This window comes from Lissotriton vulgaris, chromosome 6 (genome assembly GCF_964263255.1).
Source record: "Lissotriton vulgaris chromosome 6, aLisVul1.2, whole genome shotgun sequence".
Classification (NCBI taxonomy): domain Eukaryota; kingdom Metazoa; phylum Chordata; class Amphibia; order Caudata; family Salamandridae; genus Lissotriton; species Lissotriton vulgaris.
The window spans coordinates 1,172,381,807-1,172,396,742 of record NC_141694.1 but is presented as its reverse complement, the minus strand read 5'-3'; the positions used below and the strand labels follow the sequence as shown (position 1 = coordinate 1,172,396,742).

At 45.9% G+C, this 14,936-nt stretch overlaps 1 protein-coding gene across 1 annotated transcript in view; it reads right to left on the bottom strand.

Annotated features, from left to right (window-relative positions):
- SHPRH (SNF2 histone linker PHD RING helicase) overlaps positions 1-14,936 on the bottom strand; it is a 759,436-nt gene that overhangs the window by 79,969 nt on the left and 664,531 nt on the right. Inside the window, exon 24 of the mRNA XM_086927277.1 lies at positions 14,449-14,520. Coding sequence (XP_086783403.1) covers positions 14,449-14,520 — 72 coding nt within the window. The remainder of the gene's footprint in view (positions 1-14,448; positions 14,521-14,936) is intronic.

Below are 14,936 nucleotides of genomic sequence, written 5' to 3'. Positions count from 1 at the left end.
CAAAGCTTGCCCACTCACTCTTTTCTCAGAGTAAGATGTGCTTACTCCTAAAAACTACTAGCAGAAAAGACTTTGAGACTCTGGCCTGGATAGCGTAATTCAGATTTAAGACAGGAGTGAGACAACTAACGAGCAACAAAAAACTCATTGTGAACCGGAGACATTGTTTATCAACTGCTGTGAGGGTCATGTGAAATAAGACGTGCGAAATAGGAGATTCTTCCACAGGACAGAGTATGTGAATAGGCAACAGGGCCTTAAACGGAACTGCAAAGAAACACACATGCCACAATTACAACCAGGCCGAACATCGGACAAAAATAGCACGAAAGAAGCATAAACCAGGATACAACGAAAACATGGGTGTAAATAGCATGGGTGAGGGGTAAACGTAAAGTGACCAAGCACAAAATGGCAATGTAAGAGTCATGCCAACAAAAGCGAGGCAGAAACAACAACAGCACGCGGAGGGAGCGCCTCGTGATAAGGCTTACACGTGTACTAAAAACACACTAAAAATAGTACTGGAAACATGATCGGGGCAGGCTGGGACATTACATCCGGTGCTGTCTCAAGCACGGGTCAGAAGCAGACCGGGCGCAGCAGGCAAGCAAAGTTAGAGAGCTTCTGCAACAATACTCTTCCAAATGAAAGTGAACACTTGGGTTATATCATTTCCTGCATGGAGTCGAAGTGCGAAAGAGCCAACGGCTGATGCTGTGTAAAAGCATCAGCAAATGTAAGTGTTCAATTTTGTGACAAGGATCCCAAGGCAGGAGTATGCCAGCCCGTCGGGTCTTACCATTCAAATGCTTCGAGCCCGACACACCGGGCCAGGCTCGTAGAACCATAAGGGCAAGCAAGAAAGTGCACCTTATAGCGCGAAGTTACGTTTGTAATTTAAAAAAGGCGAATTTGCACTCCCAAAATGATTTAGCTGTGCCTAATACTACCGCAGTGTTAATTTTCTCCTGAGGGACAGGATGAAGGGGGTACTTTCCAATTCGAGAATAGCCCACCCAGTTATCACCGTGCAAACGGTGTCGACTAACCCCTGGTAAGGGAGGGAGTGAAAGCCTTTCCAGGATGGAACATTAAGGGATTCCGTGAAGCTAAAGTGTCTTGATAGAGATGCATATAATACATTGAGTTCGTTTTTCTTTGTCACTACAAAGATCTTTCTCCAAGAAACCGAAAACACATCCTGCACCAGGGGTTCTGGTTTGGCTCAGTGGTGTAAGCCCGCACTGCTTTCTTGGACTAGTTAGAAGCCGACAGCAGCTTTCATTGACTGGAAAGGCAGCTATAATTAGAGTATTTTCCAGTCAGGGAGACGTGCTGTGCCGAGGAACAGAGGCACAACAACTTTACCATTGTGTTTACAGGTCGTTTCTGTAGTCACCATGTGCTGCACTGAATAGCTCCCAAGCAGCCCAATTCGACTTTCGGTTAATAGTTGTAATCATTGTGTTCGCAAGACAGTGTTTTCGATATAATTGTCTCGAACTGGATCTGACTGAAAAGTTCCTTTTGCATTAAGGTTACACTTTTTTTCATTTTTATTTCAATGCTCATTTTGTTTGAAAAAAAAACATCCTTCGCAGTCCCTGCATTCATTCATGCCTCTAGGCAGAGAACATTCCCTGCGAAGTCCTTCGTCATCCTTGGTCCAATCACAATAAATCTCTACCTTCTTCTGGGCTCTACAGTAATGCGTTGATGCCACAAACGCATCCTTGTTTAAGAGTCGTTCATCAGAGTTCCTGTGAATGTTTTGCTTTGAAAAACTGATATATACCCTAATGTGAAACAGAAGTACCCCAGCAACCTGCCAACAGGCCTCAGGTAAATTACAAAAACGTGCTTCGCCAAATTACAAAACCATTGCACAAAGCCTGATGCACGCTCATTCAAAACATTTTCGAAGAAGTTGGCACCTGTGGGGCTGCCTGTCGAACATATTTACTAGACTGAGGCGAGGCTGTTCCAAATAACAATGACCTACTAGGTTTCTACAATTTATCAGTAAGTGGAAAAACAAAGAATCAATCAAACAGGTCTCAGAGAGACAGCAGCAGGATTTTTAGGGTGCTGAGGTGGAATATCACCTAAGTGAGAATGGTGTCTGAACTCGCATATTCACTCACTCATCTACCGATACATTGCTCTCAGTAAGTTAGGTACCTGTTCCCGACATCTAGTTGTAGCCTACATGTCACTTATGCTTTAAACCGTTCATGTTCTGTGAGCGATGAAAGCTTGTACAACTTTGCAATGCTGGATCTGTTAAAAGGAAACGGAAGATGGGTTGCACTTCTTGCCTTCTGTGACAGAGGGAAGCCTGCTGCTGTTGCCATGCTGTCCCTATTCTGCGAGGAACAAAATCTAGTACAGGTGTTGCCTGATTTGTACCTGCACTCTAAAGGAGAGCTGCTTGCACAGTTTCTGACCAAGATGTAGCTGTTCTATGAAGAGTGGTGTTACTGCTGCTATTGCCCCATCTTACAAAAAACAAATACAAGGGATAATTTGAATGGCCTTGCTTAACATGGACAGACCAGAGGAAGCTTTTCTTGAACCCTGGGCAAAGCGCTTTGCAGGGCCCATAGCTTGAGACCCTGGTTTAGATCACAGCCTCAGAGCTTGACACAGGCCAATTACTTTTCTTCACTTTACTTCTTTTTCAGTAATCATCAGATTTGAAAGAAACTTGAAATAATTTAGTTCATGATATGCACTGTCCAAAAAACTCGTGCACATAGTTTAACAGACAATCTTGTTTCATATATACAAATATAAGGCTTATATAGGAGGAAACAAGGCTCCTGACTTGCTCATAGTCCTTAACCACTGGACACACTGCCCTCATACAGACCCCGCGTTTCAGATGGACAGATACATTTCGGATGAGAGAGGTGCCACATGATCACTATTTGCCAAATCAAACAACAGAAGCCTCATGGGGCCTACGGCGGAAACAGTTCACCTGTGGCGCACGGTGCACCAAAAGTTGGGCTGGCATAACAAGCTGACGCTGTTTACCCCACTTTAAGAGACAGGGAAGCTGGGTAGACTAATAGACTTCAAAGGATTCCATAAATGGGATCTTATTGGAATCCCAAGGGTGGGAGATCTCTGGGATAAGGGGACAGTTATTCCATTCAAAAACAGCAACAACAATATAACATGGCTGCAACGGAAACATTCCGATACTTACAGATCAGACATGCACTCATGGCAGTGATCCCTGAGGGTACCACCTTCCCAGAGGCATCACCATTAGAGGACATGCTGCTCACAGATAGAAAGGACTGTAGGGCAATCTCCCTCACATATAAAAAAAAATCTATAATTTGGCAGATCCAATGCAGGGCCCCGGTGAAAGATGGCAAATTGATATCGGAGAACTAGACATCAACGACTGGCAGGAAGCACTGGAATCTCCGTGGGAGGTGGCAATACCTTCTAGATTGCGATTAATCCAACTCAAGGGGCTCCATAGAACCTATCTACCCAGAGAAAGACTAGTCAAACTGGGAAAAAACGATTCCTTGCTTTGTTTGCATATGTGCGGAGCAGTAGGCACATTCTACCATATCATATGGGACTGTCCCGAGATTACGAACTACTGGAGAACAATCATGCACACAATTACTCAGGTATGCGAGTCCCCCGTACCACCAAGCCCAAGATGTGTCTCCTTAACATTTGGGAAGCAACAGACCTCAGCCGTAAAATGCAAGATTGGACGACACTAGGTATCACAATAGTAAAGGGTAATATTGCTAAATACTGGGGCGTAAAGACCAGACCTACACATATTGAATGGTGCAAAGATATGGACTGGGCTATGGTAGCGGAGAAGGCAGTCTACATAAACAGAGGTTGCCCAAAAAAATAGGAACAGGTGTGGGGAGGAAGGAATGCTTACAGGGGAGGGTTGTGCACCCCGCCTGCAAGAGGCCCACTATTGTGGGAGGAATGAAGAAGGTATCACGACAACTCCACAATTACACTTCACAGCGCCATGTGAACAATAAAGGGATGGACATATAACTATTCCAGATATTTGGATGTAGTGTCGCTGAAAATGCCTGTACTATGTTATTAACCTGCTCTGCAATTAATAAAAAGAGTTAAAAAAAAAGACTCCTGACTTGCCTCTTGAGTCATTAATAAAATTGTCACAGAAAGGGTGTGTTGGGATGGAAAAGTTCTATGCAAGGTTATTGATGTGTACCCCTACCCAAAGTTCCTAACCGTACTGTTGTCACAGGCAGACATGGATCAAGCGTGTGCGCCATGATATAGGCCTGTCTAATGGACTGAGAGGTCTTTTTGTACCTGGACAGGGTGAGGGGAGTGGGGGTGACCAAAGCGCTACCCTCATAGCACCAGCACAGTGGTGGCAGCATACTGTGTAGTGATCAGTATGAGTGAACAGGTCAGGTCTTTTGTAACCTGTGTCACTGGAGTAAGGCCTACAGGCTCACTGGCCTTTTTAAAGTTCCGTTGCTGAGTGCCAATCTCACCCTTGACTGACATCAGTTAGATGTAGAGTGCTGCGCTGCACAGGAGTAGTGACACTATGCTGGGTGTATGTGTGCCTAGGAAGCGTACAGTACAGGGATAGAGCAGTGCTCTGCAGAGCGAGTGCATGTACTGGGTTGGGTGTATGTATACCAGAGAGGAATCGATTACATGAGCGATGTAGTGCTGTGCAGGGCGTGCGCAATGGAAGCATGTGCTGGGAGTATGTGTGCTTGCAAGAAGTACAATACATGAAGTGTTGTGCAGCACACGCATGGTGAGTGTGTGTGCTGGCAGTGTGTGTGTTTGCAACAAGCACACCTCGCCGCAAAAACCTGAAACACTCTCCCCATCCGCCTACGACAGACCCAAGACCTGCTGGCCTTCAGGAGACTCCTCTAGAGCTGGCTGTTTGAGAAGTAGCAGCACCCCCGCGCCTTGAGACCCTCACGGGTAAGAAGTGCAGTCTACAAATAACTGATTGATTGATGGCACAATACAGAAAGGATACAATACTGAGCAGTGTGCACCGAGTGACTGTGCGAGCTGGATGTATGTGCATCTGGGCTGGCACAATACATTAAGGTGTCAGTATGTGTGCTGTGTATGTACACTGAGTGCAAGCGTGCCTGCAATGATACATTACATGGAGGATCCTGGGTTCCATTTTCGGAAGCCCAGGTCTGCCTGGTAAAGACATGACAGATTTGTGTACTGCTGCATTCTTGTGAGCTGGGTGGGACACACTGGAGGAAGGGAGAGAAAGACCCCCCCACTGTACACTTCAAAAGAATGTTCTTTGATTTAGTGATAGATCACAAGGAAAGGGCCTTGACACGTCTCAGGAAGGAGAGGGGGCTGATAAGGGTATTATAAAGAGTAGGGATTGCTGCCCTGGATTAACCTTTTGATGCACATATCACTGTGGCTGACATCCAGGTGTGAACTCTAGTCACTCCCACCGCCTGTTGTAGGACGATCAGTGTTGGAGTCTCTCCCGCTGTGATAGACAGCCTTTCAAGAGGAAGAGAAGGGAGAAAAGTATACCCTTCAAAAGAAGTAGAACCCCAACACAAAATGTCATAGACCCAGACCCTAAATCACATTTCGTGTCTAGAAATCAAGTATAAGAAGAGAAGCTTGAGACCACAAACTCATCTGCCAAGCAGCCAGAAGGGCTATGTGAGGAGGGGAAGATCTAAAAGACGTCTGCCTGTGACCAGGACTGGGGACCAAGGTCTGTCAGTCCCCCTGCTGGGTGAGGGGACATCACCCAGGGAAACCAAGACCACCTGCTCTGCAGACTGAGTCACCAGCACCGGCCTGCTTGCTAAGAACAGTGCGGCCTGTGAGGGAGAGGAGAGTGTTAGAGGGAGCGAGGTCCAGTGGGCTCCGGGTGCGATGGTTGTGGGTACTCTGTGAAAATAGCCATGATGGAGAGTCACGTGGACCGAGAGAAGCTTGCAGGGCATTGATTGCATAGACCCCAAATGCCAGAAGGGCATTGTAAAAGTATTGCCGGAATTCAAGAGCTAAGGGTTGTGCAGAGCCTAGTAGTGATCCTAAATACCAAAACAGGCCATTATGGTATGAGCTGTAGTGTGGTGAAGGCTGGCGCCTTGGCAGGTAGCAGTTTGGCAAGGACAGGCCAGGAAAGGCTGTCGCTATTTAGGATCGCTGAGGATTGGGCGATCGCCCGAGGACTGAGATTTGTGCAACCTGTGGTTCACAGTCAAGCACCAAGGCTTGTGCCGGAGTGCCCAGTGACCAACAGACGCCGTGAGTGCATCGCCACTTCACTGGGACCCCCTGTTAGTAGCATCAGGATCCAATCCAACCACCCAGTTAAGGAGCATCAGACTTACCATGTAGGAGTAGTACAGAAGCACCATCGATCGTTGATGAAGTTGGACCCGTAGGCTCAGGAGAGAGAGCCCACGTGCAGGATGCTGCACACCTCCCGCATGAAGCGGACTCTTCCATCAGGTTCAGAGCAATGTACATTCCCACGGTCTGGACTCTCGCTGAGACACTGCAAGCTGCCTCGCTGCTGCCTTTTAGGGAAAACTCACTGCTAAGGGTGCTGTGGTTTCAAGACACTTTTGACTATTGTACGAAGAGTCAGAGAAGACTCTTGAGTTAAGGGTTACTAGTGAGCATTCCCTAGATGCAACCACCAGTGCATGGGGAATAACCTCGATCGTATTAGGAAGAGCGGATGGGACAGGGATTTGCTAGCGAAACACTAGAGCCCTGACCTCAAGGGGAAATGTGTTATTGCTTATAAAGGTCATAATATTATTTTGAATGTGTGATGTTAAAAACAAGATACTTCTTTTTATTCTAAATATAAGTATTTGGCTGGACAATTATTTATTGACCCTGCTGTGCACTCTGAGTTATGAGTTGTGTTCACTGACGTGTATTCACACTTCCTCCCCAAAGGGCCTTGGACTGTTTGACCGTACCTACCACTGAGAGTCAAGTACAGAAGGGGTACTTGGACCAGTTGCTCAGGATCCATAGTAGGTCAGGCTCTGGGCCATCAGGAGTGAAAGGTCTCAACCCTCATGGCAGGCTCAATAGCGCCTGTGTGTTCTCCTGTAAATTGGTTATGGTGAGTACTTGGGTACATCCCAGATTGGCTACTGGTGTACCCTTGTAAGTCCCTAGTGTATGGCACTGAGGTACCAGGTGCATAGGTACACCAGGGGTCCCCCATGGGCTGAAGCATGTATTATGCCACCCATAGGAGACCATCTCTAAACTGGCTGTAACGAACCTGGTCATGTTTGGTATCAAACATGTTGGATTTATACCCCCACACCGCAAACGGAATGGGAGGTATGATTCCATGCACTGTAAAGCTCCTCCAGAAGGCCCTCAGTGTTCCCGGTACCAATCTTCCAGAACCGGACACCAAGCTCGGGCTGCTGCCGACTAGAGACATGTTTCTGCCCACCTGCTGCTGAGCCAAGCTTGAGCAGGGGAAGGCAGAAAAATTGCTATCTTGTCACAGGGGGGTGTGATCACCTTCCAGACAGGCTTTAGTGTATGGGGCAGGGTGGGGGCGCTTGTCAGCGCCACTGAGACTGATTGAAGGGCACATTTGGTGCCCTCCTTGCATAGTCCAGTTCAAACCAATGCAGGGAGCCGTTGGCTCCCGCTCTGGCGCAAAACTGGACAAAGGACATGGAATATCCTCCCCTCTGTCCAGCCCCTCCCGTGGGAGAGAACCCTGAATTGTCCCAACCCTCTCCTTTGGGTACTTAAGGGCTTACCTGTGGGTGGGTCCCTAGATTTGTTGTGGGACAAGATTCATATCAAGACACCACTTCATGTTTGACCTTCTGGGCACTCTGGACTTCGCTGGACTTTGCCCCGGTCACCGCAACTGCAACTGGGAAGACTCCTGCTACTCCTGGTCTTGTCGTCCTGCAAGTATTCTGCACCGTCTGTGCCTGTGCTCCATACAGGATCCTTCCAAGGCCTATTGACATCCAAGACACCCTAAGGAATCTTCCTATAAGTGAAAGAGTCACTTCCCTGCATCTGCAGGCACAGCAATGCAGCTGACCAGTCTGCTCATCCTGGGCTCCCACGCACTCCGAAAGGCTCAGCTATACAGGTGGAGGTTCTTCAACTCCCTCGAGGCCTGCACTGTCTTCTCACTGAGTTTGAGGCCAGTAACCCTCGTTGGAACTGAAGAAACTAAACTCCTGTGCACAGCGTCAACATATTGTTGCAAAGGCTTGGTGGCTCACTTCCTCAGAGATCTTCAGGTTCCAAATAGTCCCCACCTCAAGCATCTCCTGTGACCAAGATCTTCGTCCTGACCGCATCTCTTGCACCGTGGGCCTGCATCTTTGGTGAGCTGCTTGAGGTCATCTTGCAACTCCAGTGCCTCCGGTCTGTGGGTCCTCTTGAGGGCCTTCTTTTGCTTCAGTGGACGCCCCTAATTGCTCGGGGCCTACTCTGACTCCCCTGCTTGTGGTGAGTCCCTTGGACCTTGCTGGTTCCGACACTGCACCTTTTTCACTTGTCACGTTGGTTGCAGATGGCAAGGCTTCTTGGTGCTCCTGATGGACACTGACCCCTCAACTCTCGACATGCGACCTGGGATAGCTCGTGAACGGCTCCTGGTCTTCCACAACGTCGCCTGGTCCACACAGCTACAGCTCCAAGGTCACCAACTCTCCTGCAACACCTGACATCAATGGGCATTCGTCTTCCATGCTCCTGGTCACTACTGAGTGGCATGGACTCTGTCCCCTCAGCTTGCAGGTGCTTCTCAACTTGACTCCACCTTTGGGTTCCACGGGACACTTTCACCTTCTTTGCCAGCGACATCTACCTGCAGTCCTCCATTGGGTTTGATGGCGGTTTCCGAGACCACTTCGCACCCTTGTCCCCGACTTCCCTGGTGTAGGTATCATGGTTCTTAGGGTATACACAGGTGGGGTGGCTCTCCAACCTTCTGTCTTCCACTGGGTTTCTTCAGGGTCCACTGGGAAGGGTCCTTCTTTAAAATTGCAACTGCGACTTACCCACTGACTTGAATTGAGCATGCAGCTGTGTTCCCACTCTGCACGCGGCCTCCATGGGGTTTCTGGTTACTTAACTCGAGTTGTTCATTGGGTCCCCAGCACTACTACGTCTTCTTGGTATAATCTTGACTTGGCTCATGGTTTGTTTCCCACTATTTTAGTATATGGTTTGGTCCCTCCTTGGTGACCTCTGTGTATATCGTGCTACTTACCTGTTTTATTTGCAAAGTATTGTGTGCATTGTGTATATCTCCAGGTAGGAGATATCTGTGTGTGTTAGTGAGTGTCTTATAATAAATACATATGTTTATAAATACACTGTGTGGTTCCTTTTCACTTAATATATACCTATAAGATTATGTTCTGGTAAAACAAGCTGCTTTACACACCTTCTGGACTAAGCCTGAACACTGCTCTTCACAGTCACCACTTAGAGAGCTTTCTAAGGTTGTCTAAGACCACTATAATCACCATAAAGGTTGTCTGGATTAGTTCAGGGTGCCTACTTACACAAGTGTGCACCATATACTAAGTCAGCTTCCTACACTACCTGTACCAGAACACAAGCCACCCAGGATCGGGTTTGTCCTAGTTATGTGCTCATCAGCCTGGTACAGCTTGGTTCCAGTGACACAATGAGCACATGACTCATATCTGGGCATACCCATGCCACTTAGGATGGGACATGACTCACACAAAAGGTGATGGGAGGCTGCTTACAATACGTCTAACCACTAGCAACAGCTCAGCGTAGGACTCCAACCCATTGTTCTTTTGCGCACCATGCCACCTCAGTTTGGACCCAGCCATATGCAAAGTAATCTTGACCCTGCTCCTCATGGGAACAGTCCAGCCTGAGCTACCAAGCCAGGTCCTCCCTGAACTGGAACACATGCAACCATGGACTGGTTTCACCCTAGTTAGGCTCATCAGACGGGTACAGCTTGGCTCCAGTGTCACACCCATGAAGCAGGGATTGTTTCACAATATTTGATGTAAGATACCTATATTCCTGGGGAAGACAACTGAGCCCGAAAGGGCGATATTCAAGCTCCAAAAAAGGATGATGGAAAAGAGAAGTAGGGTCGGTTGCTCAGCCCACCTGTTTTAAATTATGTGGTAGGGATGCCTGAGAGAAAAACATTTTTAGTTTACCCACATAAAATATAACCTAATTCTAATAGTTTAACAAAGGGAGTACATAAATATCGACATAAGTAGCATAACCTCACCAAAACTAGATAATCGATAACACGAAGACTGTACTACCAGAGGACTCAAGTACTCTTGAATTCTTCCCGATGCAAGATATGGAACGTAATAATAAAGCATACCCCATTAGGTAGATGAGCATTTATCTTCCTATATGAGTATATGAATGTACAGTAATTCTATATCAGGTTTGGCTATTTCTTGCAGGAGTTTTGCACTTCCTGTGTGTTTATGTCTGTTTAAGAAAATTATAGAACAGTCCTTTAACACCCTTTGCTCACTCTTTAGTGTGTTAGCTAACTGTGATGTACCTGTCCTGTATGTGTGAGAGAACTGTGTGATGTTTCTGCTGCTGCCACCTATCCTTACAGTTTTATTTGTGCTAGGGGGAGTTGCACTGAGGCGGTCCATGTTGTACCTTTAGTGTGTTTTTCAGCTCAGTATAAAACTTTTCATTCCAATTAAGAAAATGAAACAATACATATTGCCAATTCTTGTTTTAATGCATGATGTGAAACAGAGAACCCTCACAAAATATACGAGCAGAGTTTACATTTGGTTTTACACAAGAAACTAGCGTTTTTTTAAATGGAGATGATGACGGAATAATATTTTAAAAGATAGATGACTAGTGGCTCCATGTCACGCATAATACTTCCAGCTGATTTCTGCCTTTTTTGCCATCAGCACTCTGCATGCTGGTGTTTTGATTCCATAATGAAACTGTTAAAAGCAAAAGTACGGGTCCCACAATGCAACATGCTGTTGGGAGGAATACAAAAAAATAAATGATGCTATCCTATGTTATATAGCTAAAAGACAGAGTTGTGAAATGCAAAATAAAATGTAGTTCCTGCCTTTCCTCTTGTAGGCAATCGCAGGTAAAATAGCCCAGCAGGTGACACAGAAGGGATAGCCTTTCAGATGCAAATGCCATCATCTCCTGCTAATGGGCTAACATTAACACTCCTTGGGAAACCAGCTTGCTAAAAGAACCTATTAACCAGAATAATGGGAGCATCATCAAGTTAATCATGTCTAAAGAGACAGAGAAAAAGAGAAATAATACCCTTTCACCCTCTCTTCTCCAGCCCATCCGAGGTGGTTTGTGTGATTTAGGTGGTGTGCCCGCAACAGCGATGTGATGCACCGGACCTCAAACAAGTGCGGCACAGGCTGCAGAAGCTGCCCTGTGAGGGCCGGAAGTGTTAGAAATGTTAGAATCTCTAAACAACGAAGACAATGTAGGGCAACAATGCAAGATGCAAGTATGGGTGATGGAGAAAGGAAGGAAGGAAAAACAACGTAATAATAACTAAGTCCCAAAAATAATTTTCCCTGAAAGTGACTTCCTATCAATAGCTTGTTCAAGTGTCCCCAATTTTTCACCTTCCTCAGCCCTTTGAGTAACAGAGGTGTTCTTGGCTTAGGGGCCAATCTAGCCGCTCAAAGAAGAAGCAGATAGGTATTGACAGGGACGGTCTGGGGAACCAAAATCAGCTCTCGCAAAAATAATCAAAGCAGCTAGCTTTTCTGAAGTTATTTCTTACCATCCATCCTCTCTCTCTCTCCTTCTCTTTACTTTAACTTCTCCCTCTCTACCTAACAGCCACCTACGCACTTTCTCTCTCTTGAAGCTTCCCCATGTCTGTTGAAATTAACTGTGGGAAACTGGGGATAGTGATAGTGGCACCAGTAGAAACCATGGCTTTGAAGGGCTCCAGCCCATCGGGGAATTTGGGAAAAGGGACAGTCAGTCTGGCAGTGGTCAATGCCTTTTCCCCTTTATGCCTCTTCTGTCTTTGCTGAAGTCTCTGGATCTTTCCTTGATAAGAGTAATGAGATGGCTACTCTGGATTAGAAAACACAAGACCTCTCGAAAACAATCCTAAGAAAGAGAAAAGAGTTCTAACCGGTGACAAATTCTCAACCAGAAAGTAATATATAGAAGATGGGCATATCCATGTGTACTGTATTTCACTGGGGAGACAAGGAGCACCATGTTCAAACAGTGCAGAAGAGTATCGAAATGCTACATGTGACAATCAATGCTGAAGCCCACCCAAAGTAGCCAAAGATCAACATCAAGAGAATGCAAGATGACCACTCCCATCAAAGAAAAAAGACACACCAATCTACATGCTAGTACTGACCCAATGACAGAGACTGGAAGTAAGCAGAGAAATAACAGGAGGCCTTCCCAGTAAGGACTACCAGGGCATACCTGAAGACAATGACAAAGGTCTCCTTATGAAGAGCTCTCGAACCTGAAAATATGTGACAGGGGAGCCCGATGAACTTGAAGCGCTCGTCTGCATAGAAAGAAGTATTGTGCTTACAGGGGAACAACACTATAACAATGCACAACTGAAGTGACCCAAGCGCCAAATGTGATGAGAATTGCAGTAGCCAGGTTGAGATTACCCTTGGACATTTCTGCAGATGAGATACGGAGAATGAGTACAAAGACGAGCTGGTTGAGTCTCATGTAACTTCCCTGTTTGCCCTGTTTATTTTTTTCTGTAATGTTATTTTTGAGGCTACAGTTGAACCAGTTGTTCAAAGAAGGGAAAGGGACAGAAAAGATACAGCGAATAAGGATTCCGGCTGCCATCCCTGAAGGAGCTTAATTTGCCAAGAAGATGCAAATGCACAACCATATGGCATCTAAGAAGGTAGACATTGTGGTATTGCAAGGGACAAATCTACACCAAGTGGATGCAGAAAGGTTTAGATCCAAGACATATATTACACAGATCAATGGAAATGTAGAAACCAAGACTTGTGTGTTGGCCAGTTTAATAAAACACTCTTTACCTTTCTCTGTGCTAGAAAATCTGACGAGAAGGAGGATGTGCTACAACGAAGAGAAAACTGGGAGATGAGATTATGACACTAACCAGGGCCAAAAGCTTTCTGGGGAAAACTCTGCGTAAAGTGAGTGGATTTATGAAAGGTTTTCTGGCAATGGTTTAAGACTTTAACTTGATCATGGATGAAAGTAAGGACAGAATGAAAGTTTTGGGTAGTACTGCTGCGAGTCATATCACATGAAATTGAAGAATAAACCTTAGAGCAAGCACAAATTGATATATAGAGACTGAAACCATTGGGGGATCAGCAGGATTACTATCTACTCGCTCACACATCATACATACTCAAAGATAGCCATGATTTTAGTGGATAGCACCACGGCAAACAAAATAAGGGAAGCGGATATAGGCAGCTTCAGTTTATCAGATTAATAACAAGGGATGGGTTGGCAAGACTGTTTATGGCACACTCTGAAGATTGGGCACGTAGGCTTGGTAACTTTAGCTGAAGAAGTTAAAGTTAAAGATGATTACATGCAAACCAACCATCTCGCTGTTACTGCAACTGGAGGTCCTCCCAAAGTGGAAACCCAATCGGGGGACAAATGCTCAGGATCAGAAACCCAATCGGGGGACAAATGCTCAGGATCAGAGGTTATGTATACTATTGTGGCCCTGCCCGGGGCAATTACAATGATTTTGGGCTCGGTCTGTACTAACCTTCAGAACTTGAAGCAAGCAAGACACCAACAAGAATGCCTACAGGCGCCACGTGCCGCATTGCAGACGGAATGTTTCTCCTTCTGAGTGTCCTGAATGAACCCCTTTGTCTTTCACCAAGCAGCTCTTAAAAATCTTTTCACAATGTGTCCTCCTGAACCAGACGACTCGGGGTAGGAGTCCCCTAAACAGTAGGACCAGAGTAATTAAGCGTATTTTTGCGTTCGGCTTGTGGCACACAATTCTTGAATGATGCCCTTTAGCCACGCGCGTCTCAGCAACATTTGTATAGAAAGAAAACGACCACCCAGAACAAAAACAACTGTGGTTTTGCGGGACTAGCGGTTTCGGACGCAATGACGCCTTTCGCACGAAAATATAAAAATAAACGCCAGTTCTGCTTTGTGTGGAATTTCGTTTCATGTAATTACGAGAGGCCGGGGGGTTTGGGGGCAGCTAATACCGCTACTTAAAATTACTCTATCAGAGTAAAGACACAATGTGAAGCGTGATAACTGAAATGTACTTGCATTACGTAACGTCACAACAAATAAGCTAACATGACCACTTTTAGACTGTTCATGATCGAAATTCTCAACAAGTCAATCCCTTGCATGGATTCGTACCTGCTTTCCCAGTTCCCGCGCACAGATTGGACATGGTTCTGGATTAACGCCACCAGTAGTTTTGTCTTGAGTCTGTGAAATAATAAAAAGCAGACATAAGAAAATGCCACCTTGAAAGTTACTCGCACAAAGCACAGTCCTTTGGCGCCCACTAGCGGCTTGTTTTATTCCATGTACGCAATATAAGCAATAATGAAAAATCGTGCAACCAAATAAGTACATTCTGATGAACACAGATGCGAGCACACGCTTTCACAAGAGGTTGTCGCACTCTAACATGCTCTTCACATTTTACAAGCGGCGCGTTGTACATTTTAAACATATTTTGTTCAAGTAAACAGGTCTAAGTTTTTAAGTAAGCTTCAGAGACATTTGCCATCAAAGAAACGTATGAGATTTTGTGCGTGCGTGGGTGCGTTTGTGTCTGGCGTGCTCGCAGCGATTGTTTCTTCTCAGTAACAAAGTCATGGATGGAGATGCAGTGTGTG